The 25,859-nt window shown below is 38.9% G+C and overlaps 1 protein-coding gene across 4 annotated transcripts in view; it reads right to left on the bottom strand.

Moving 5' to 3' along the window:
* Nucleotides 1-25,859, bottom strand: part of CTNNAL1 (catenin alpha like 1) — a 53,837-nt gene that overhangs the window by 14,116 nt on the left and 13,862 nt on the right. For 3 of the 4 annotated variants that reach the window (XM_027105280.1, XM_027105281.1, XM_027105282.1), the window contains exons 2-9: nucleotides 22,249-22,438; nucleotides 15,966-16,153; nucleotides 13,743-13,862; nucleotides 11,177-11,266; nucleotides 9,959-10,129; nucleotides 6,887-7,087; nucleotides 4,410-4,496; nucleotides 1,177-1,335 (exon numbers count right to left, since the gene is read on the bottom strand). In XM_027105280.1, the coding sequence (XP_026961081.1) occupies nucleotides 1,177-1,335; nucleotides 4,410-4,496; nucleotides 6,887-7,087; nucleotides 9,959-10,129; nucleotides 11,177-11,266; nucleotides 13,743-13,862; nucleotides 15,966-16,153; nucleotides 22,249-22,438 (1,206 nt within the window). The remainder of the gene's footprint in view (nucleotides 1-1,176; nucleotides 1,336-4,409; nucleotides 4,497-6,886; nucleotides 7,088-9,958; nucleotides 10,130-11,176; nucleotides 11,267-13,742; nucleotides 13,863-15,965; nucleotides 16,154-22,248; nucleotides 22,439-25,859) is intronic. The other variant, XM_027105283.1, reaches the window with a different exon arrangement.

Below are 25,859 nucleotides of genomic sequence, written 5' to 3'. Positions count from 1 at the left end.
ATAAACAAAACAGCATCAGATCTACTTTAAAAGGAGATGTATCCACAGTCATTTTAAGAATGCTCCCTAGTAGTTTTCAGATGTAAACAAATAAAGGAGAGGAAGCCAAGCTTAGTCTAAAAGTTCCTTCTAACCATTAGTATGTGAGATTCAGTGAGCATGGGACATTAGATAATATGAACACAGCTAGATGGTTCATATCTGTGCATTAATATACATGTTGGCTGGGACGTACCTCATATATACAAGGGGATATATTCTTCACGTGCACATGGGTTGAGTATACATTTCTTTACTAGCAGATGTCTGACATTCTCAATAGGTAGAAGGCTTACAATATCAATCAATAATTGGAATTATAACAAAAGGGGCAGGTTATGCATCAGTAACACATAACAAAGATTTGGGCACAACAGGAGAGATTCCGAGAAGGAATACTGTGCTGGATGTCTTCTCTTTGTCCCTCCATATCCACTCTTTTTCCTTCTTGGGAGACTGACCTATGTGGTCTACAGCTGTTTGGCCAATGGGAAGCCCCAGCAATACAGCAGCAGGGATTTGGAGGGTAAGGGCCTTTATTCTCATGCTCTTTCCCTGCAGGCTGCCGTGAGCTGTCTCTGTGTCTAGTCCTGAAACCACAACTACTCAAGGCTCTCTGAAGGACTCTGTGCCCTTCCAGTTTCCAGAAACCACTCACTCCCCCCGTTAATTTGGTTGTAGGAGTAGTACCAGCTCTGCTGTCACTAACCCCAATTCCTGTACTCTCATGGTTTCCCCACATCCTATCCATGCAATTGTAAATGGCTCCTTTGTTAAACCCTCTTAAGATTAACCTAATTTGAACGTGCCATCTCTTTCCTGCTGAGACTCAAAAGATTCAAATACAAACAGGGTCATACGATGTATCTCCACTGCTCTACTCCAAGATCTAATCTCTTTGATGGAATAAGGAAGGAGGTTAAGAAGGGCATTTGTGGGTTCTAGCATTTTTTATTGTTTTGTTTTAGAGGACAAATTGTTTTAAGAACAGATAAACATGATATTTTTAAAATTCCAAAGGCAAGAGAGAAAACCCTCTTATGAGTAAACCAAAAACTGTATTTGTGTTAATATTACTTGATGATAGTACAGCTTTCATTAAACTACAGTTTCTTTAACAAGCAACCTATTGCTCACCTCAACAAGCCGCTCTTTCTGTTCAGAGAGTTTGCAGGCATATTCAGCCAAACCTTCTAAATTTCCTTCTACTCCAGTAAGTTTTAATGCTTTGAGAACCACATGATCAGCGTGGTATTTTACCAGATCTGCTGCCAGCTGAACTGCTGTACTATGAAGCTGCAGATGTGGGGAGTGAAGGGTAATGAAAAAAAGACAACAAACAATAAGGTTTTGTGACCAAAAACCTCATGAGTACTTTAAAAACTAAAGAGTAGCAACCTCATATCAGTCCCACTTGATCTGCTGAAGGGTGTGTATATATATATATATATATATATGTATATATAAAATATATATTCAACAAATTTTATTAAATACCTACATTATCACAGGAACTGAACTAGAGGCTGGACATACATGACAAGTAGGACACAACCCCTTCCCTCGGGGGCTCAGTTTATATTGCTATCTACAGCTTTTCTGTCTAACTCTTGGGTCACAGGAGAAATGATGGATAAAAGGATAATGAAAACCTCAAGGTTTTATTTAACTTTAGGTGGAATGGATTTTAAGTATTGCTCACTCTCACTGAACATCTTTGCATACTATTTAACTCCAAAATCTTTTCTTCTCCTTATCCTGCCTTTTTAAAAAAATGTTATGACAGGTTATTTTGGGGTTCACCAGAAAGAGATCATTTTTAATAACATTGTCCTAAGGAAAATCTGATTTTTAATTAAGCCTATTTGAATGAAGTGATTCTTTTTTTCCTGGAAGTAATCCAATGTCCATTCAAATTGCAGGACTTTGTACAAAATTAACAATAGGGTAGTCCACATTCACCAAATCAAGTGAGAATAATTACAATCAGAAACAAAGACATTAAAATGCATTTTCCTTTGGAAATTAAATGCACATGAGAATTCAAAAGATTTTGTTTAACCATCAGGGTCATAGAAAATAGCTAATGCCAGTCTTTTATTTTACAAACTATGAAACAGGTCCCTAGAGACTGAGTGACTTGTTCAAGGTCCCGTAAATCTTACAAATGGTTCTGGAGACTACTTACAAACTCCAAGGCAAGAAGGGTGAATAAACATGAAATTCCTGCTCTGTGCAAGGTAGTGTAAGTAGCTTTACAGACATTATCTCCCTTAATCCTTATAAAAATTCTTCTAGGTTGATGTTATTATACCCATTTCAGAGGTAAGGGAAATGAAGCTTATGGAAAGCCACTCAGGCTATCACCAAAAGATTTTATGTTCAACTGATAGTCACAGTCTTAACAATAGTTTAGTTTAAATTGAATAGGCTGGAAAAAATGAGTAGGCTTTTTTTAAACCAGAGAAGACCATATCCTTCTAATGTTTAATAGGATGTTAAAATGAAGGTTTCAACAGAGGTCAATGAAACATCACCAGATAATTTATATATGAAACTCTCCCAAACCAATTCATTCTCTTGAGCCCTTGACTCTCTTAAAAAATATAAAAGAACAAAGAAATTAGAGATAAGAGAGAAGAAAGGTTTTTGTGAGGAGGGTCTTTCTGGTGCTTGCTGTGAGTCCCCTCCCAGGCACACCCCAAAATGGAGGGAGCAAAGTGGCACAGAAGTTACAAAGTAAGGGGCTGGTCAGGGGAGGCACCAGGAAAGCCTCTGAAGAGCACTCAAGTATTCACGACAGAGAAAGTCAGCTTTAAACATCTTCGAGCCCAGTGCATCTCATAAGGGCACCGGGCACTAAGAACTCCCCACTTCCTCTCTTCTTTCCCTGTGCCACAACCTGGCAAAGATCTGGAACAGAAGCTAGATAATAGGAGATGAAGGGCCTGAAAGAGAGACAAGAGACCACACTTCCCCCAAAAGCCCTAGGCGGGCTAGAGGAGTGGGGAACAGGAGCAAAGCCCTACAATTGAATGAATCAAAATACTGACTAATAGGGCTTCCCTGGTGGCGCAGTGGTTGAGAGTCCGCCTGCCGATGCAGGGGACATGGGTTCGTGCCCCGGTCCGGGAAGATCCCACATGCCGCGGAGCGGCTGGGCCCATGAGCTATGGCCACTGAGCCTGTGCGTCCGGAGCCTGTGCTCCGCAACAGGAGAGGCCACAACAGTGAGGCCCACGTACCACCAAAAAAAAAAAAAAAAAAAAATACTGATTAATATATTGGAATGAACATTCTCATTTTTGAACTGAGTTTGTGTTTTACGACCTAAAGCAGGGATTGGTGAACATTTTCTGTAGAGGGCCAGAGAGTAAATATTTTGGGATTTTCAGGCCACATAGTCGCAACTACCCAACTCAAATGGGCAGAACTGTGTCCCCCCAAAAAACTTTATTTATAAAAACAGCCTGGCTGTAGTTCACAAAGCCCTGACTTAAAGTGACTTTCAATTACCTAAGAGTGACCAAATAAGTCATTAGATGGTAAAGTTTTCATCCAGGGAACAGGGAAATCTTCACAGCCAAAAGAACATTTTAAAATACCAACTTTATTAAGGTATAATTTATATACAACAAAATGTACCAAGGGTACAGTTCGATGAGTTTTGACAAACATTTACACCCAAGTTAACTACCACCATAATCAATATTTACGACACTTCCATTAGCACAAAAAGTTCTCCCATGCCCCTTTGTAGTAAGTATCCCCCCTTTTGACCCCAGCAGTCACTGACCTGGTTTCCGTCACTAAAAATCAGTTTGGCCTTTTTAAGAATTTTTTCTAAATAGAATTACACACACACACTTTTGTGTCTGACTTCTTTCACTCAGTGTAACGTTTAAGCAATTCATCCATGTTATTGCCCGTATCGATAGTGTTCTTTTTTATTGCTGAATAGCATTTGATATAGTTATACCAAAATTCATTTATTGATTCCCCTGTTGATGAATATTTATTTATTTATTTATTTGACCATACCGTACCACTTGCAGGATCTCAGTTCCCCAACCAGGGATTGAACCCACGCTCTTGGCAGTGAAAGCGTGAAGTCCTAACCACTGGACCACCAGGGAATTCCCTGGAAATTTAGATTGTTTCCACTTTCCGGCTGTTATAAACATTTGTGTACAAGCTTTGAGAATGATGGCACTAATAAAACAGTGGCTTCAAAATAACTAGGTCAAAGGAAAACTTTACAAACATTTTCTGGGCACAGGAACATACTAATGCTAAGGCATTTTATATATACCATACAACACGACAACTTGCAAAGAATTAAAAGAGGCTAGATTTCAAACTGTACTTACTTCTTTCTTAAGTTCATTGAGGCTGTGACTGATTTTCAATATAGCGAGTTCCAGTTCTTCATCGATGCTCTTTGTTTTCTTTCTTTGCTAAAAAGTTTTAAAAGTACATGTGAAGAGTTATCTTTTTCATCTTGTAATTCCAATTTTACTCAAACTACAAACATAATAAATTTTTAATATCATCTGTGAACTATAAGAAAAGTAGGGCTTCCCTGGTGGCGCAGTGGTTGAGAATCTGCCTACTAATGCAGGGGACACGGGTTCGAGCCCCGGTCTGGGAGGATTCCACATGCCGCAGAGCAACTAGGCCTGTGAGCCACAACTACTGAGCCTGCGCGTCTGGAGCCTGTGCTCCGCAACAAGAGAGGCCGCGATAGTGAGAGGCCTGCACACCGTGATGAAGAGTGGCCCCTGCTTGCCACAGCTAAAGAAAGCCCTCGCACAGAAACGAAGACACAACACAGCAAAAATAAATTAATTAATAAACTCAATTTGTTTAGTTAAAAAAAAAAGTAGATTTTTTAAATTCATCTGTTTATGGTTAGAGTGGAAAAGAGAATTTTTATTTAGTTACATTTTTCTACTCTAAACAGGTGAATTTTTTAAATCTAATTTTCTTTAATAAATTTATCATGTCTAAAACTAATCTGTTTTACCTTCTGCCTGGAATTCTCATCTCTTCATTCTTAACCTAGATAAAAATTAAAACCCTATTCATCTTCAAGTCCTTACATAAATGTTTCTTTCTCAGAAAGGCCTTCTTAGATCACACAATTTAGATTAGACCCTCTTCTTACCCTAACCTTTTCTCTAAGTAATCATCCTAGTTTGCAATTACATACGTACTTTTGATTTTTGTTGTTGTTGTTATTTAAAGCCTATTTTCCTCACTAGGCCTTGGTAAGCTCTGTGAAGGCTGGGATCACATTTATTCTGCTCACCACTGAATGCACAATACCTGGCACAGCAAATGGAAGGTAGCAGGTATTCAATTCTTTGAATGAATAAATCAGTTAAATGTCAATCTCTTCATGAAGCTTCTTGATTCCTCTAGATAAATACAAATTCAACCTCCTTTAAACCCTCTCAACACATGATCTGTACTTTGTACTCGTTTCACACCTTCCCACATTTTTCTACATTGCAAAATTCTTACAGGCAAAGATTTTATCTTATTCATCTTTAGATTTTCGGTGCCCGGCATATAAAAGGTACTCAGTGACAACTGCTAAAAAAGTGAATGAATGAACAATACATCTGACATGCAGAATCAGAGATCCAAGTGCTTGTGAAACATGTGAAAGGTGCTAACTGCAAATTTAAGTATTGATAGAACTGGATGCCCAACACAGACAGCGCTTCCTCACAGAAACTCTTTATATTGCATGTTGGGCTTAAAATTTAATTCTGAAGCCATCTACACTTCAGATTAGATATCACATAGACAATTCAAACTAAACACAAAATACTGCTTTTATCCCTGACACCATTCTACCATAGTTAAGTTTTCCTGTTAATATGAGCATTTGCAATATTGTGATGCCAAGAAAATATGAGGGAAATCTGTGATTTATACTACATTCATAAATCAATCTCTTCACAAGGAAGCAGACTGCTGGACCCTCTCAGGCACATTCACCCTTCTTCATCTTTACTGCCTAAGCTTTTGTCCATGATTTCCAGATTTGTTCTATCCATGCTGTATGTTGTAAACCATGTTAAATACTTTTTTGACATATCCTAGGCCTAAGAAATAAATAAATGGTGCCAGAGACATGTCTCAGGGCTCTACCTTTCAAATCTGTAATCCACGCTCTAGAAGAGATTGGGTGCATACCTCCTGTGTTGTACCACTTCTGTCAGTCCTTGCCACTCTTGCCCAAATAACTCCCACGTTTGAAGCGCACCAGCAGCCTGTTTAAGGCTCTTAAAGGGGCTGCCCGCCAGTCTGAGACCAGGAATCTGTGCGAAAGTGAAAAATCTTTCACCTGCCAGCTGGATCTACCCTGGTCTTCATTGCATCTAAACCTCAATACGTTTTCTAAATCCTTGTGTCTATAAATCAGCTGTCCTCAGAGTTAAGAACTGTTCACATCTGAACGGCTCCAGCAGTAAGACTCAGGTTCCAAGAACCTCTAGGCTTGGTTGAACCTCTGCTCTTCACTCTGAAGAAGGATTTTGGGGAGGAATTTTCCAGAGGTGAGTCTGGTGGAAGAGTGGGGACGACAGGGTGAACTAGTGATGGTGATGGTGGCAGAATCCAGACTGGCCAGGATGAGAAACAACAGGCCTAGAATATCGTGAGTGCTTATGGGAAGGATGCTTTGGCCAAGTAGGGGGCAGAAAAGGAATGAGACACCCTTGGCCCACTCTGGACCACATTCACACTCCTGGTGGTGACGGCGCCTGCCACAACTCTCAGGGCTCCAGGGAAAAGCTATTACAGAAGATTTACTTTGATGAAATAAAGCTCTTACAGCTTCAATCCACACAGAAATTAACTGCTGCAGTTCCATCCTGGCCTGAGCTGACAGTTCCAAGATGCGTTCCCTGTGCTCGTGGCTGGTATAGGCACAATCAGTAAAGTCCTCTGTGCGCTCCAAGAGGGCATCCAGCATCGCAGAGAGAGTCTCTTTTGACTGAAAATAAAGATTCTCCCGAAGAGTTTCAATATTCATCTGAGAACAAAAAGGATATACATCCACATGAGTCAACATTCCCACCTAACCAGATGGGCTGTACTTTCGCCCAGGGCCCAGGAAGACGCTAGCAATTTCTTTCCCTGTCTGAAAGCTCAGGAGAAATACAGCATCCAGGGATGACTTTATTGTCCACTAACCCAGGAGGACACATTGCTCGAGAGCCACCAATGGCCGTGCGGAGCTTTATTACTATAGTCGTTAACAAAGCACTTCTACAAGATCAATGAATACTAAGGCAGAAGGAGCATTATCATGTAGCAACTGGTAGGAAAAATGAACCAGCTTCCAGGTAAAGGATTTGTATCTGACAAAATGCCAAGGCAAAGTCCTGGACGATGTTACAGCCAAAAATGAATGTGTTGAGCCCAGGGGGAATGGTGTGGAAGGTATGGGGTATAGAAGGCACTAGGAAAGGCATCAATTTTTCCTTCATTAATTCAGCAAAACTAGTCTCCCTACATTTTGTCTTATGTCCCCAACAGTACCTCCCTGACCAAAACATTCTCTACCAGGGGACCTCAATCATCTTTCTAAAATGTACCTCTTCAGATATTGCCACCTCCCTCTAATTGGCTCAACACCTATGAAACCAAGCCCAAACTTGTACCGCATAACATAAAACCTTCCAGGGTCTTGTCTTTACATATCTTTCTAACAGTCTATCTCATCTCTCTGAGTTCCTAAACCTTCTTTCACTTCAGCCAGCCTGTGCTTAGAGTTCCCTGAATGTGTGACGAACACATGTTCACTAGTACAATTTTTCTCTCTCTCAGCTTTCTGAGATATGCTATGTCACTTCAACCTTATTTAACCTCTAGCCCTTGAAATATGTCACAGAAACAACCTGGGCTGAGAGGCAGTAAGTGGTGATGATCATGATTGTGGGCACAATTCTTGCTCTGATAAGGATAACTTACATTTGTTTCACACTTTAAAGTCCTTTCACAACTATCATTCCAAATTAATCCTTACATATGACCCATTTTAACATGATCCCTGAAAATACCAAGATTTGGGAAGGTTGAGAGGCCACAGGGAAGTAATACCTTCCCCTTCTCCTCCTGGCCCAAGTTATCTCCAGTAATCACTCTGTTCTATGGAGACAGGATTTTTCTTTTTTTTTTAAGCTAGGAAAGAACATGGATAAAAGTGAGGTATGGAATTGACAATGAGAACCTAAGAATGTGAGGATTTAAACAGAATTACAACGTAAAAATCAGTCCACATACCATTTATGTTAAACTTTTTTATTTTCCTTTAAAGAGAACATATATATGTTTTTAAACAGCAACTTAGTAGAGTTTTTTTTTGAAAGCCACTTATTTGCATATTTTCATAAGATCTGTTCATATATTCGAAGTAACGAATAAAGTATCCAGTTTCCCTCTACAGATGCAAAGAAGATAACCACTGACAGTGAGACTGAGTCTATTCATGATCGCTTTGCTCTGCAGAATGCCTGCTGGCGAAGAGATCAGCAGCTGGAGCTGCCAGCAGCGGCCACAGGCACCACGCTGCCCTCAGTTAGCCTGGAACCAGAAATGCAGCGTCAAGAGGCCAAAGACCTGGCTCTACCCCTACTTGTTTCCTTATTATCCTTTGACCTTTGATATCTATCCCTTCAGCCTTAACAAAATGAGAGAATTAGAAAAATTATCTCTAAGATTCCTTTCAGTAATAAAAACTCTGAAAGAATGACTGGTCCCTGTAAGCTTCCTCCCCCTCAGGAGGAGATGTGGGGTAGGACAGACAGCATATAAACTGAAAGGTCATGGACTTTGGGATCAGAAAGTCCTGGTTCTAAACAAGGGTTCTACCACATATTAGCTTTCCTCCTCAAAAACATGGGTATAGTAATATGCATCTAAAAGGGAAGTTAGAGATTAAATGAGAAAATACTTATTGAGAGAGCATGATGCCTAAAAATAAATGTTCTTTCCATTACTTTCTTCCACCCCACGTTCCTACTTAGATGGAAAGAATACCATCCCTGTCACAGCCCTGGCTACTAGAAAGGGAGGTAACCCTTAGCATATTAGAGAATTTCTCAGGGCCCTAGTTTTCCCACGTATTAAATGAGGGAGTTGTGTTAGACAATTCCCTGGGTCTTCCCGACTAGACACCACTCCTACTAAAGAGCACTGTCACCATCTCTGAGTTGTGATGAGTTCTGCCCTGAAACGGTGGGTATTCTGGAGTCAGGCTGCCAATTTTCAAATCCTAACTCTGGTGCTTTCTAGCTAGCAAGTTACTTAATCTCTGTTTCTCAGTCTCCTCAACAGTATAATGGGAATAATAATAATAGTTCTTGTGAGACTGAGATACACACACACACACACGCACGCACGCACGCACACGCACATTTAAAGCACAGAGCTGGCGCAGAATAAGTGCTTGATAAATGTTAGCATGTATTATTGTTCATTTAAAATCTTCAAGCATCATTAATGCTATCACTATTACTACAGTCTCAAAGTATCTATTCATAGCACAAGGAAGAGCAGGGATTCCAGCAGATTCCAGATCTGCTGTCTGTAATCATCCATGATGGTATGGCATTGCTCTAGAGCTGGGAAGGGAACACTTCTAAACAGAGGACAAGAGGCTACAGCTAAACCATACAGCTAAACAGGGCCAGAGCAGCTACTATAACCCTAGACCAGTGTTCTCTGTACAAACTACCGTAAGCTTTATGTTACTTGTACACTGTGGCACTGTTTTAAAGACAAATATCTGCCTTTGTGAAGCATCTATTCTAAAATATTAAACAAAACTACGGATACTACATATAATGATGCTTCTTTGAAATGGCAAGAAAAAAACAAAATATATTCTCTCTATTCTTACCTTGAATTCCTTAATTCCAGTAAAAATACTGATAGATGAAATGTCAGTCTCTCCATTTGGTTTGCATTCAGTCACAATTTCAATTACCTTATCCAATGCCACTTTCATTCTGTCAAATACTCCTTCTTTGTTTTTATGGGCTGATTCACAGTTGGGATGCCTGAGACACGTCTTTGAAACAATTGAAAATTTTTATGTTAAGATTTGGCCCATATCATAATACACAAAATCTTACAGAGAATATGCCATGCTAATAAAAATGGTTCTTTACCAAAATCTCCCGTGTCCCTGGCTCACCCAGCTGCTTCTCCTCACTAAAAGTGGAAGTAGGATGAGTAAAAAGCGACAGCAAGGTTAAGTGAAAAAGGCAGAGTGCAAAACTGTATCTTTATACTTTAGTATGTTTACTTAAAATTTTTGAAAAAAAAACAACAACCCTATATCTTCATCAGGATTAAAACTTTTAAAATGTTGCCTAATATGTGCAAGAGCTAAAAAAAGAATGAGGAAAAATGAACAGATGTCTTATGACTGTGGATGCATCTTTGACTTTTAAAAAATGATGTAAAGGAAAAACTACTCCAGGGCCTAGCTATGAACAGAGCCTTCCAAGCAGACTCCCGTGAATCCTGTTTCTGTGGCTTCACTGATCCTAGCATCGAGGCAATATTCCGAGCAGAAAAGGCAATCCTAAACAAACTGCTAATGAGATGTTTACTAGTTCTTTCTTGAATTGTACCAATTTGCTGGCCGACTGCTGTTTGAAATTACGAGCTCTTGATTGACAATTTTGTTAAAAGTAGAATAAGGACTCAGAGGTATGAATTTACAGAATAAACAAGCTAAGGGCTGACTTAATACTCCACTGTTACTTAACAGATTCTAACTTGCCTAGCTTTTTCTAGAGCACATGTGCTGGCTCCCCAATGAGACTAGCAAAACCCCACAGGCAGTGACCGTGTGTGACAGGCCTCCATTCACAGCACTTAATAAGCCATTTTCTGCTTAGTTGCTCAAAGCTGACTCATAGATTACCTGATGTTTGGAACTGGGGATGGAAGTTAACATTCTTGTTAAAGAATAACTGAAATTTAACTGTTATAGCCCATATTCCAATTTATCACTTTCATCTTTTTAATGTGTAAAATACATAAATTAGATGCATTTAATCAGGTTTTTTAATTAATTTACAACACAGTAAAACAAAAATTTCCTTACCTTTGAAGCTGTGAGAAGCATCATTGTACACTTTTCAAGAACTGCCCTAGCTGCTGCCATTTTTGCCTTTTTTTTTTCATCTTTCAAATCCTAAACATGGAATAAAACCACTGAGCAGTCTAGGATCATGTAAACAACTCAATTTTTTGAGAAATAATTTACTCCATAATAGCAATACTCAACAATTAAGTAACATTGTTTTAAAAAAGTGACAAAGTAGAAAAAAACCCAGAATAAATGTTTTATAAAATGTCACCACTTTAGTGTAAATGTATCAACACAATAGAGTAGAAAGAAACAGCTGCCCTTACTAAGGGCAGCACAGCCAGGAACTGAGACCTAGCGAGAGGCTGCCATGTGGCTCATGTTCTGGTGGCCTGCACACCTGACATTCTGCCCATGTAAACACACCTCATTCCCAACCAGAAACAACCATCCTATGCTTTACTTAATTAAAAGCGACTTATTTACTGAGCATTTGTGGACTATTATTTCCTTCAAAATAGACACTTAAAGCCAACTCTTTCAGGGATCATGTGATTAATCCCATCTAAGTGCATATTCATCTCAAGTTTTTTGTTGTTGTTGTTGTTGTTTTAATCCTAAACTTAGCCAATATGCTGCTCTAAAATGTTCTTAAGATGTTTCTTGGGCATATAATTTTCCCCAACTAGAATATAAACTCTGAAGTAGGCACTGTATTTGGGTTTGTTTTTTTTTTTCATTTGGTTTCTCTTCATATAGCCCTTGATATGAATGTGTGCTATCACAGAAGATCTCCAAATATTGCTGATTAAATCTACAACCAAATACTCTCATAATAGTTTGGTAACCATCTAAATCAGGGGTCAGCAAAAATTTTCAATAGAAGGCCAGATAATAAATTTTTGAGGCTTTCTGGTTCATTTGGTCTCTGAAACAACTACTTAATTTTGCCAGTGTATCATGAAAGCTACCCTAGACAATACATAAACAAATTAATATGGGTGTGTTCCAATAACTTTACTTATGGATGATGAAATCTGGATTACATAAAATTTTCACCTGTCATATTAGTCAATTTTTTTTCTCACTTGTCAGTTGGATGAAAAGGCTTTTCTTACAAATAACAAGGACCTAAAGTATAAAAGTGATTTCCTTTTATTTGTTTTAATAAATGGGAGTGGATTCAAAGTTACCCCTGTAATAATATCACTCTCATTTACTTGCATCCCAATACAGCTTTCTTTAATAGGAAAGAAAGAAGCAAAGTTACATCTAGTAAATGAGAAACTGCAAAAAACTCCAAAGCTAATTCAGGTCACAAGGTAACATTCCAAAGGACTGTATCCTACATGTGATTATCATCCATTAGGAGCATCTTTCAAAAATAAAGGTTGAGGTCACTTCGAAAATTTCCATCCATTCCTTGTCTTTAACATACTGGACAGGACTTCTAGCAAAAAAACCTGTGGGTCTAGTTGACAATGCATCAAGTGTGTATACATAACACTTGTAAGCCATACATTACACCGTAGATTGTATGGTGATAGCAAGTGATCCAAAAAGGTGGCATCTCAATCTGTTAGAGAGCTGGTCCACAGGACGAAACATAGGCCTCATTAAACCCAGATGTCCAAGAAGCACTAAGTGAAGCATATAATCCAGCCTGCCACTTTCCAGGCCAATACCCACCTTCCAACTCCAGCTACAACCAGGAAAGTTCACGCCCCAAACCATGGCCTATGGGACTATACCAAAGCATCTCAAGAAGTGATCAATTATATATTTAACTTGACAGGATAAATACATGCACAAGTACCCCAACAACAAGAAAAAGTCAATCCTGGATTTGACATGGTTTTCCACCTCCCTAAACTTCAGAACTTACGGTCTGAATTGGGGAACAGACCTACAAAGACCTAATATCATGGTGCGGTTTGAAAACTACAGGCTTTAGAATCAGACATAATTGAGTTCAACCTGCTAGAAAAGTGACCTTGGGAAACTTTATTATCTTCTCAAGTTCAGTTTCCTCACGTGTGAAACAGTAATAACAATATCTACCTTACACGGATGTTCTGAGAATTAAATGAAATCATGAATATTAAGTAGCTAACATATAGCCAATGCAGATCACCCAATGCTTGGGTTATTACTATTAATCTAATATAGAACAATTATAGAAAGATATAATAACAGAATAATATATAACAAATTACACAAAGAATAATAAGAGATATATAACAAAATACTATGAGGATATGTATGATGACTCATTTATTTGCCTGAGCCCTTGTAGAAGAGTCAAATGGAAAGTTCTGTGAAAGAGGAAGCACTTGAATTGGGGCTTGAAGGCAAGTATGACCTTTCCCAGTGTGTGAGGTGGGAAAATATTTAACTGTTACCTGTGAGCAAAAAAAGGCATACAGATCTATTTACTTTATCCTGGCTTATTTATGAAAGGCTTTCAAGAGCAAGGTTATAGATTTAATAAGCAAAAAAAACAACCCAAATGATCACAAAGATCACACCTCTATCCAAATTGAAAAGTATAAATGTATTTCAAGATTTTGTAAACACATACATTTTGTCTATCTCCAGTAAGATGTGCAAACTCCACCATTTCATTTCCAAATTGACTGAATATTTGGACAAACTCTTGAAAGTTGTTCACTTTCTCCAGTCTTTCCATAGTTGCAAGAACCTGCAAAACAGACATTATTTTATTATCAGGTTTAGATGTGAAACAGACTGAAACATCAAACCTGAGCCAAGAGAGGAACAAAAGAGAAGTTCTAAATTCTAGGGGGAAGTTGAGAAAGAGTCCGAGGAAAAGACAGAGAAGAAAGGACACAGAGAAGTAGATGCAGATTCAAAGGTTAGAATCATCTAGGGAATGATTTCTTTTTAGGATGGGAAGACTTGGGCTTACTTGAAAATTAAAGGAAAAAGTAAAGGAAATGACTAAATATGCAAGAGATCATTTATGCAGCAAGGTCTGGAGAAGGCGGGAACGTGCAGGACTAAGGTAATCAAATCTTCATAGATGTAGGAGGCGGATGAGGATAAAAGATGATACACAGAAGCTTTAAGGTTCAGTGAACCAGAACTGGGGGAACCCCATCCTCCTCAGAAAAATGGAAGGAAGGTCACCCGCATAGTAAGGAGTGGAAAGGGCGATTAGGGACTTCAAGAGTAGGAAAAGTTTGCATCAGTCAGAAACTGCCTGTGGTCAATCAGTTAATTGCCAAGAAGCTTTGGGCAGCGAGGAGTAGATAGAGAGCATGTTTGTAACACAGCCAACAGAGAACGTTATGTATTTTCTTGATATTTAGAAGTAAAGTAAATAGATGTGAAACATATTTTCAAATACTTTTCTCTAAAATAACAGTACTGGATTAGTTTTAGTCAGACCAAGATAGGTAAGGAAAACACAGATAGCCTGTGTTTACTTATTTTTAATGAGGATATGATGGATATTTGGCATGTTAATCTGCCCCAGCAGCTCAGGAAGCCTAGGCAATTAACGTAGATAAGGCAGATTGCCACCACTGAGCAGAACCTCCGTCTTCCAAAGAGAGGAAGGTTTGTTCCTATTCCTCTAGCACTGTCCGATTCACCACTCCAATTTCTTTTTCTCTTTAAACTTACACTTTTCAGTTCACTCAATACTAGCCAGGTAGTTTTGCCCTCAGATCAGTGGGAGGATCCCTTCCCTGGCTGACTGCCCTCCTCTTTGCCTAGGGGATTATCCAGGGAAAGAAGTGATTGGGACTTCCCTAGTGGTCCAGTGGGTAAGATTCCGCGCTCCCAATGCAGGGGGCCTGGGTTCATCCCTGGTCAGGGAAATAGATCCCGCATGCATGCCGCAACTAAGAGCTTGCGTGCCACAACTAAGAGGTCCACATGCCACAACTAAAAGATCCCACATGCCACAACGAAGATCCCGCCTGCCACAACTAAGACTCGCAGCTAAATAAATAAATAAATAAATAATTGTACACACCCTGGCTTCCCTGTTGACGGAGAAGCATGGCCATTATCTGAGAGACTGAAAGAAGTCTAGACTGGAAGAGTTAAAATCTATTCTCTAAATTTTACGATTATTAAGTAATATTTAGGAACTTTGCATACAGAAATTTTATAATGTGGATAATTGTGGTTTCAGGTAATTGAGCTTTTTCTGAAGCATATAAATTGTTACTGTCTGACTTGGGGGAAAAAAGGCACTGAGGAATTCAGTATTTTTTTTTTTTTTTTTTTTTGTGATACGCGGGCCTCTCACTGTTGTGGCCTCTCCTGTTGCGGAGCACAGGCTCCGGACGCACAGGCTCAGCGGCCATGGCTCATGGGCCCAGCCGCTCCGCAGCATGTGGGATCTTCCCGGACTGGGGCACGAACCCATGTCCCCTGCATTGGCAGGCGGACTCTCAACCACTGCGCCACCAGGGAAGCCCGGAATTCAGTATTTTTATCAGCTAGGTTTCTACTACATACATTGTCATGGTGTTCAGCTTTTCTTCCCATATTTGTACACATGAAAAGTTTTCACCAATAAACCTCAACAAGTAGATAATGGTTTTCTGAGAAGAAATGTTATTTGCATTCAAAAGTTTGAGCCCAGTATATACATTTAGGAATTACAGGTATAGATGAAGCATCACTTTTAAACTGTAGACAATTAGAATAATAAACAATTAAAACAGATAAGCATTGCTGAATTACCTGCAGTTAACCTAAAAAAAAAAGAAATAACTTTTTGAACAACCCTGAAAGACACAAGTAGAAACATTAGAAAGGTAAGTACCTTATTTCTTGACCTTATTATCTGCTTAATGACTACTCGGTCTGCCAGCAATAACACTTTTGTCACTGAAGAAAGAAGTAATCTTGCAGCTTTTATAACTCCTGTTTTATCTGTAAAAATTGTGATCTGGCCATCGGATTCTGGACGATTCAAGCTGCTCATATCTGTAAGCGCTGCAATTGTTTCTCCTAAGAAGAAAGGCAAAGGGTGGGGGGTGGGGGGTTAAACTGGGAATAAGTCACACAAATTAAAATCCAGACTTTAATCTTTAAGGTAATGTGCTCAATGGGCAGAAACTCAACTTTGGAGTCTTATTTCAGGAATAAGAAATAGCTTCTTCTTGATGAACCTACGGATTATCATATAAGGTTCTCTAATGGCAAAATAATGGTACATTCCTAAGAATTGTGAAAAACTGTTACATTCATCGAGTTTGAAAAATATTATAACTTTTGTTTCCAGCGGTACGGCAAACTACATGATCCCAAAAGCCTCCTGCTCTATAAGGTCAAGAAAGAGAGATCCCAGGAACCAATAACCAAGGAAGAACCTAAAAGCAGAGAAGTAAGCAGCTGCCCAGGCTTTGGCTAGGGCTGAGGGGGTAGAGGGAGCATCAGGGGGGCAGGGGGGGGGGTGGGTGTCACTGCCCATCTCCACAACCTGAAGGGGTTTGGGTTTTTATGGATATGCAGGGAGAGAAGACAAGACTTTGGGCCCCAGCAGGAGACATCCTCAGTGAAAAGTGGGCCTAGAAAAAACATCCCTCGGGCTTCCCTGGTGGCGCAGTGGTTGAGAGTCCGCCTGCCGATGCAGGGGACATGGGTTCGTGTCCCGGTTTGGGAAGATCCCACATGCCGCAGAGCGGCTGGGCCCGTGAGCCATGGCCGCTGGGCCTGCGCATCTGGAGCCTGTGCTCCGCAACGGGAGAGGCCACAACAGTGAGAGGCCCGCGAACCGCAAAAAAAAAAAAAAACAAAAAAAAAAACAGTCTCTTCTTCATTGTTGCTATGAAAATCTTTTGATTTCTGTAATAGCAATTATCCATCAATAAAACAATTCAAATATTTCTTGTCCCCCCAAATTAAACCAGACTGTAACTTTTTCCCAAACCTTACTGTTTAAATTTAAAAGTTTAAAAAAATAAACTTTTCATCATCTTGTAATGTTCAAGATCATTTTTAAGTCGTAAATAAGTCTGAGTACATAATGGATTGATTTTCTCACAAAAGCCCTCTTGTCAATATTATTACATACACCCAAGAGGTTAAGGATCTCGAGAAAAATTATCTGAATTTTAATGGACATATCACAAGGTATGACATAATGAGTCAGGATTCAGGAAGATTAGTCTGATAGAAGCATATAAAATGGACTAGAAAGGAGAGATTCAGAGCCAGGCTACTAACCAGGCAGCTATTCTAATTGTGAGTGTGAAGCAGTAAGGAACTTACTAGGATGACAGCCATAGGAATATAAAAAAGATGATTCGGGAGGTACTGAGGGAACAAAATATAAAATTAGGACCTTAACAGTGATACGAAGGAAAGGAAAAGTGAAAAAAATGGCTTCAAGGTTGTAAACCTAAGTCACTTAAAAAAGTCAGAAGGGCATGGGAAGGGAGATGATAAATTTAGTTTCAGACAATCGGAATTTGAAATGATACAGGAAAACCCAAAAGATAAGCCATCACATATGGAGTGGTTACATAACATGACAACAGCTGAAGTTCTACTAACAGACGAAGTCTGTGGTAGCCAGCCTCCAAGATGGCTCCCAATGGTCCCCACCTCCTGGTATTTTCATCCTTGTGTTCTCTCCTCCCACAGGATACCAGGGTTGGTATGGCAGAAGTGACAGTATGCTACACCCAACCTTAGGTTGTTAAAGACTCTGAGGTTGCCATCTTGGTTGCTCTCTCTGAGGGAAGCCATTTACCATGTTGCACGCAGCCACTACTGCAGAGAGGTATACATGGGGAGAATTGGAGGCCTCTGGTCAAGAGCCAGCAAAAATGTGAAGCTTGCCAATAACCAAGAGAGGGAGCTTGAAAGCAGATCCTGCAGTCCCGCCAAACCTGCAGGCCCAGCCAACACCCTGAGTGCAACCTCATGAGAGACGCTGACCCAGAACCAGCTGGTTAAGCTACTCCCTGATTTCTGACCCTCAGAAACTATGTAAGGGAATAAAATGTTTGTGGTTTTAAGTTGCTAAGTTAGGGTTAATATGTTACACAGCAATAGGTAACTAATACAAAGTTTATATAGCAAATATGAAGAGAAAAAAGAGGTTAGAATTAAACTTTAACGTACAGAGAAAGGAGCAAGAGGAAAAGTATCACTTTGTAATAGCAAGAAGTATAAAAATGTTTCCTCTGCACCCCTGGAAAATGTTACTTTTTCCAGTAGCTCTCAGTCATCAGAGATATTACATACGAGCTTGCCCATATGGCGTTATTTAACCTTTCCTTTTTCTGACTAAACCCCAGGCATTTAGCCCTAAGTATGTGGGACGGTAACATTTGGTTAGCTCCATCAACAAAGTTAAATGCTTCCTTAACATTATAAAGTTGTTCCAAGTATAGACTGTTCAGAAATTAGTCCCCTGGAAAAGTCACAAAGCTGCCTTATAGTTTCATGGTTGTCATTTTTTAACTTGTTATATGTAACTAGTTAGTGTTATGTCTTAAAGCAAAAACTCAAAGTCGGTCAAATACAAATATTTATTGAGTGCCCACAGAAAATGTAAAACTTGACTAGAAGCCAAGTAAAAAGTAAAAACAGTTGCGGGGTGGACAAAATGGGTGGACTCAAAAGGTACAAACTTCTAGTTATAAGCTAAATAAGTCATGGGATGTAATGCACAGCCTGGCAACCATAGTTAATAATACTGTATTGCATATTTGAAAGTTGCTATAGAGTAAATCTTAAGTTCTCACTGCAAGAAAAAAAAATCTTGTAACTATGTGTGAATGTTAACTAGACCTACTGTGGTGATCATTTCACAATACATACAAATATCTAATCATTACATTGTATACCTGAAACTAATAAAATGTTGTGTGTCAAATATACCTCAATTAGAAAAAAGTAAAAACACAATGCAAAAGTTCAACACAGGGAATGAAAAGTTAGAAATAATCATTACAATGACAACTAATATTTATTGAGCACTTTCTATGTGCCAAATGCATACATGCATTATGCTAAAACACTGCTATAAACACTAACAATATCCCCACTTTATAGATTAGAAAACTGAGGTTTAAAAAAGTTTAGTAGCTTGCCCAATATCACACTGCTAGCAAGTGGAAGAGTTGGGATTGACTCCAAAGCCACAGTTCTTTATCACTACTTTACATTATTCCCCTCAAGTGAATATTAAATGGTCCAAAGGAGAAAATGACTACTATGAGCTGAGTGGGCTAGAAACATTCCAGGAGTGACTTAAGTCTTAAATTTGTATATGTTAAGAGAAAATAAGGCTTCCATATCCTACAACTCCAGGAGGCACCATTCTCATTATATTATCTGAGTGACCGTAAGAGGCAGTTCTCAAGAAGGGAAAGGGCACTTCACGTGAGAAGAGACAACAGGAGCAGCCCATGACACCAGACAGCATCCAAAAGACACCTGCATGGAGCTCCTAGGCTTACAGGACTTGCAGGGCAGCACAGTCTACTGGAGCTGGGGTAGGTGTACACATCCTCTTCTCACCTTACACTGAGCACAGTGACATGCTACGAAGCCAATAAGGTGAGGACTCAGGCTGCCCTTTCTTTTAAAAACCCTTACTCTTGCTTTAATTAAGGGTCTGCTTAAGAAACAGTAACATGAAAAACATCTCTACGTTTTCTGTTGAATTGTCCATGGCATTATGTAATAATGTCTCTTGTATAAGTGCCCACACAATTTAGTTCCAGGAAAAAAAGTCACTTTCCTCTTGACAGCTGGTTTGTTTCCTTTCAACAAACAATGAGAATTATATAACCCCTTCTTTCCCACATTTCTTGTCTTGCTTTCCAGGAAGTACAAAGATAAATTTCATGTTTAATTAGAGTAACAATGTTGGCCAAAGTTTCTAGTATATTTATTTTCATCTCCTATTTTAATGGGTTTATTAAACATATGTTTAATTGTTAACTATTTTACATCTCTCTCTCTCTCTTTTTTTTTTTTTTTGCTACACCCTACGGCTTGCAGGATCTTAGTTCCCCGACCAGGGATTGCACCTGGGCCACAGCAGTGAAAGCACCGAGTCCTAACCACTGGACCGCCAGGAAATTCCCTTAAATCTCTTTTAATATGTAGGCAAAACATAAATTATGACTAGAATAAGGCCATCCCCCTTCCCTACATAAAATCTATTCTATATCTTAGTGATGGCTAGAAACCCAAGAGTCAAGTCAGAATCCTCCCTTTGCTTTAGCCAATAACCAAGTTGTATCATTTAATCATCTTAGTGAATATTTAGTGTACTCTTTCTGGTTTTCATATCCCTAACACACTGTCTTGGTTTAGCCTGGTTTACTGGAAAAGCTTCCACATTAATCTCTCTGCCTTTAGTCTCAACTCTCTCTCAGTCAACCCTCATTTGTTCATTTCCTCCGTACTACCAGAAAGATTTCTAACACAAATTTATTGTCTTTCAGCTGGCCCCAAATTCCTCAATCTATCAAGTATAGAATAGTACCTGAAGTCATTCATATAACATTAGGGCCATGTATTGCCTGGTTGGCCCCTCCACATTACTTGGCCTTATCTCACCCACTCCCTTCCCCCCATGATGACCCTCCAAACATACCTGCTCCTCTCTCAGGGTTGCCCATCTCAATTAAGAGCACCACCATTTACCCATCAAACCTTGGAGTTATCCATGACTCTTCTTCCCATCACATCCCACATCCAAACTATCAGCAAATCCTACCAGCTCCACCTTTTCAATATAACCAAATGCAACTCCTTTTCACCACCTCAAGTGCTATCACTGGGTCTAAGTCACCATCGTCTATCACCTGAACCACTACAACAGCCTCCTAACTGGTCTCTGATTTCACCCCCATACCTCCTAAAATCTATTCTCCCTACAGCAGCCACCAGGGATCCTTTTAAAATATAAATGAGATTATGTCACCATCCTGCACAAAACCTTCCACTAGCCCCACTGTGACACTTAGAACATGGCCCAAAGTTCCTATCTTTGCCTAGAAAGCCATACCTGTTCTTGCTCTTCTCCTTGCCTGGAATGTCCTTCCCCCAGATATTCATATAGTTGGGGTCCTCACTTCACTGCAGTCTCTGCTTCAGTGTTACTTCCTTAGAGAGATTTCCTGACTCCACCCCCCGATTTCAGTAGTTCTCAACTGGGGGGGCCATTTTGATCCCTCAGAGGACATTTGGCAATGTCAAGACATTTTTGGCTGTCACAATGGGGGAAGAAGGGATTTACAGGCATCTGATAGGTAAAAGTTAGGGACTGTACAATGCTCGGGGCAGCCCGCACAAAGAATTATCAAGCCCAAAATGTCAACGGCATCAAAGTTGAAAAACCCTGCCCTCCCTAAAATATACCTCCTTTGGTCTCCTAACCCTTATTCTGCTTTACAATTTTCTCCATGATAACTGTCGCCACCTGTCCTTATGCACATATCTATTTATTCATTTGTTTATGGTCTCCCTCACTAGAATGCAAGCTCCACGAGGGCAGACTATATACTGATTTCTATGTGGCTATATCCCTCTGGTCTAGAAGAATGCCTGGCATATGGCCAGCACTGAGTAAATATTTATTTAAAGAATAGGTGGATAAATGACACTTTAACAAAGCTGAATTATCTGTATCCGTCAAAACTCCCCAGGTTCTCTCAAACTTCTATGCCACCAGTTATAGACTTGTGAGACATCAGGAAATCTGAAGTCAGATTTGTCTGCTGTAGAGACAGGAACAGGCTTATTTTTATTTCCATTTCCTACATGATGGCAAATAGGCTAATATGCTCCTTGACAGTAGAGTCCATGCCTCATGTTCCTTCTATACCTCTTGCATTCAATGGCTGATGGCCAGGATGGTGGGCTTCTACCCTGCCCAGTGAAAGAATTCAATGTTTCAGATTTAGGACTTAATCCAAGAGAAATTCAATATTCCTGGATGCTAATCTAGGGCTTTAATGACCCAGGCATCAGTAATAAAAGGGCTAAAACACAGTACACATCTTTACTCAAAATAAGACAATAATCTGTCATGATATCCAAAGCAAGAAAATTCGTATAAATAGGCTTTAACATACCTGCTTGTTTAGCTTCAACACAGGCAATACTTATTTCTTCTTTCAAGTCCCAGTTTTCATTGGCTATAGCTTCCCCTACTTTAACAAATCTTCCAACTGCCAAGTTTACGGCTTGTCCTACACGCTGAATTGCTTGCAGAGTTTTATCAGACTTTTTGGTATTATCTTTATGATTAATAAGTGTGGTGATCTAAAAATAAAAGATAAAAGCAATCTGCTTAAATTTTATCTCAATACTTTTTTTTAAAGCTGTATCACAATGGCCAAGAAAATTAAGCCCAGCATACTACACTAGCCTAATACACTAAATTAATTGATAGTTTTAATGCTTCAACCCAAAGACAACGAGCAAATCATCTTGCAACCCTCCTGAGGACAACATTTCCATTAATAACAATTCTAAGTTTACCTGAGGGCAGTTATCCAGGGCACAAAGTTCTATAAGCCCTCCAGACATTTCAACAAATCTTAAAGACAGGAGAAAAGTAGGAGAAGGTGGATCATTACATTCAAAGAATCCACATAAAACCAAAGCACGTCAGGTCTAGATTCCTCTACTGTGACTTGAGCTACTGCGAGAGCAGAGACAGCATCTTCTTCACCGCGCATTCCACTCCACTGCCTAGCACAGTGTGTAGGTTGTACAAAATGGTACATGAACCATACTTGTTTACACTTTAGAAGGACCACTATAATCTATGTTTTATACTTCTCTCAGTTTTGTTGCAGACTCAAAGTAAACGAAATACCAAGACCTTTAACACTTGACTCCAGGCCCTGAAATAAAATATAAAAGGCGACAAGTTAAGCTGGTTGAAACAAATACAAATCTTCAAAATGTCCTAGAAAATCAGTACCTGAACTATAGTGACATATGAAAATATTTAAAGAATGTTACATGAAAAATATAAATCCCAAATGGTACATGTCCATTGTGTATAACTTTGAAATGATTTATATAAATATATTAACAAAGACCAGAATAGTGAATTAAGAGAAGAGGAAGGGACTTGCCCTTTGAGTGGCAACTACGTGCCAAGCACTTTATGTGTTATGGTATTAATAATTTAGAGTCAGGAAGGCCTGGGTTTGAGCCTTGGCTCTGCCATTACTAACTAAATGACCTAGGGAAATGTACTTAACCTCTCTAAATTTCCTCATCTATAATATTATCTTCCAAATTTTGAAAATTTCCTAGAATCCAGGTCCTGAGGATGCATCACTGAACAAGACTAACACAATCCTGCCCTTATTCTGTTTACAGTCTATCAAAATAACAATAATCCAATTGTACAAAATATATTTGTTGCACACCTATCATATGTCAAACAAAATTCTAGGCAATGATGAAACAGCAATGAACAAGGAAGAAAAGGCCCATATTCTCATGGACCTTACATTCTAGTGGGCTGAGGGGAGACAAAATAATTACACACATAGGTTAAAAAAAAATTAATGTAAATGCTATGCAAAATATTAAAATAGGACAATGTGATAGAAAGTATCTGTGTAGCTACCTGAGATTAGTTGATCTTCCTTCTATGAAGGAAGTGGGATTGCTGGATCATATGGTAGTTCTATTTTTTAAATTTTTTGAGGAATCTTCATACTCTTTTCCATAGTGGCTGCACCAACTTACATTCCCACCAACAGTGCACAAGCATTCTCTTTTCTCCACATCCCCACCATCACTTATCTCATCTTTCTGATGACAGTCAATTTTAACAGATGTGAGGTAATATCTCATTGTAGTTTTGACTTGAATTTCCCTGGTGATTGGTGATTTTAAGCATTTTTTCATGTACCTGTTGGCCATCTGTATGTCTTTTGAAAAATGTCTATTCAGTTCCTCTGCTCATTTTTAAATCAGATTGTTTGCTGTACAGAAGCTTTTTAGACTGATGTAGTCCAACTTGTCCATTTTTGCTTTTGTTACTGGTGCTTTTGATGTCATATCCCAAAATCATTGCCAAGACCAATGTCAAGGAGATTTTTTCCCTATGTTTTTGTCTAGGAGTTTTATGGCTTTGGGTCTTACACTTAAGTCTTTAATCCATTTCAAGTTAATTTTTGTGAGTGGTATAAGATAAGGGTCCCATTTCATTCTTTTACATGGGATTATCCAGTTTTCCCAAATCATTTATTTAAGAAGCTATCCTTTACCCATTGAGTATTCTTGGCTCCCTTGTCAAATATTAGTTTACTATGTATGCACGGGCTCGGGATTTTGTTCCAGTGGACCATGTGTCTATTTTAATGCCGGTCCCATACTGTTTAATTACTATAGCTTTGTAGTATAGTTTGAAATCAGGAAGTGTGATGCCTCCAGCTTTTTTCCTGTTTCTCAGGATGTCTTGGCTAGTTGGGGTCTTGGTGCTTCCATACAAATTTCAGGATTGTTTTTCTATTTCTGTTAAAAATGCCATTGCAATTTTGATAGGAATTGCACTGAAGCTATAGATAGCTTTGGGTAGTATGGACATTTTAATACTAATTCTCCTGACCTATGAACATGGCTTATCTTTCCATTTACTTGTGTCTTCTTCAATTTCTTTCATCAAAGTTTTAGAGTGTTCAATGTACTGATCTTTCACCTCCTTGGTTAAATTTATTCTTAAGTATTTTATCATTTTTGATGCTATTGTAAATGGTACCATTTTATTTCTTTTTCAGATACTTTGTTTTTAGTGTATAGAAACACAACACCAATTTCTGCATGTTGATTTTTTTAGCCTGCAAGTTTAGGAATTTGTTTATTAGTTCTGACAGTTTTTTGGTGGAGTCTTTAGGATTTCCTTATATATAAGATCATGTTATCTGCAAATGGAGATAATTTTACTTCTTCCTTTCTGACTTTGATGCCTTTTATGCCTTTTTGTTGCCTGACTGCTCTGGCTAACACTTCCAGTACTATATTGAATAGGAGTGGTGAGAATGGACACCCTTGTCTTGTTCCTGACATTAGAGAAAAAGCTTTCAACATTTCACTGTTGAGAATGATGTTAGCTGTGAGCTTATAATATATGGCCTTTATTATGTTGAGGTACATTCTTTATATACTCAATCATGAAAGAATGTTAAATTTTGTCAGATGCTTTTTCTGCACGTATTGTGATGATTATATAATTTTTCCTTCATTTTATTAATGTGGTGTATCACATTTATTGATTTGCATATATTGAACCATCCTTGCGATCCAGGGATAAATCCCACTTGATCATGGTGTATGATCCATTTAATGTGCTACTGAATTCAGTTTGCTAGTATTTTGTTAATAATTTTTGCATCTGTATTCATCAGGGATATTGGCCTATAGTTTTTTGCTGTTGTTGTTTTGGTTTGGTTTTTTCCCTTATAGTGTCCTTATCTGGCTTTGGTATCAGGATAACGCTGGCAGAGACCACACTTTTAAGTACTACATTATAATGCCCCACAAAATCCCAATGAAATAGGTACTAATATCATCCCCATTTCAGAAATGAGAAAACTAGACAGCATGGAGAGTAAGGAAATTAGACATCAAGAAGAGTAGGAGATTTAAGATTTAAATCCAGATACTCTGACTCAAGAGCCTAGCCTCTTCACCACTTAGCCAACCTGACTTCCCTGCC

This window comes from Aethalodelphis obliquidens, unplaced genomic scaffold (assembly GCF_003676395.1).
Source record: "Aethalodelphis obliquidens isolate GAN/ISIS:26980383/991018 unplaced genomic scaffold, ASM367639v1 scaffold7, whole genome shotgun sequence".
NCBI lineage: Eukaryota > Metazoa > Chordata > Mammalia > Artiodactyla > Delphinidae > Aethalodelphis > Aethalodelphis obliquidens.
This window is presented reverse-complemented; position numbering and strand designations above follow the sequence as displayed.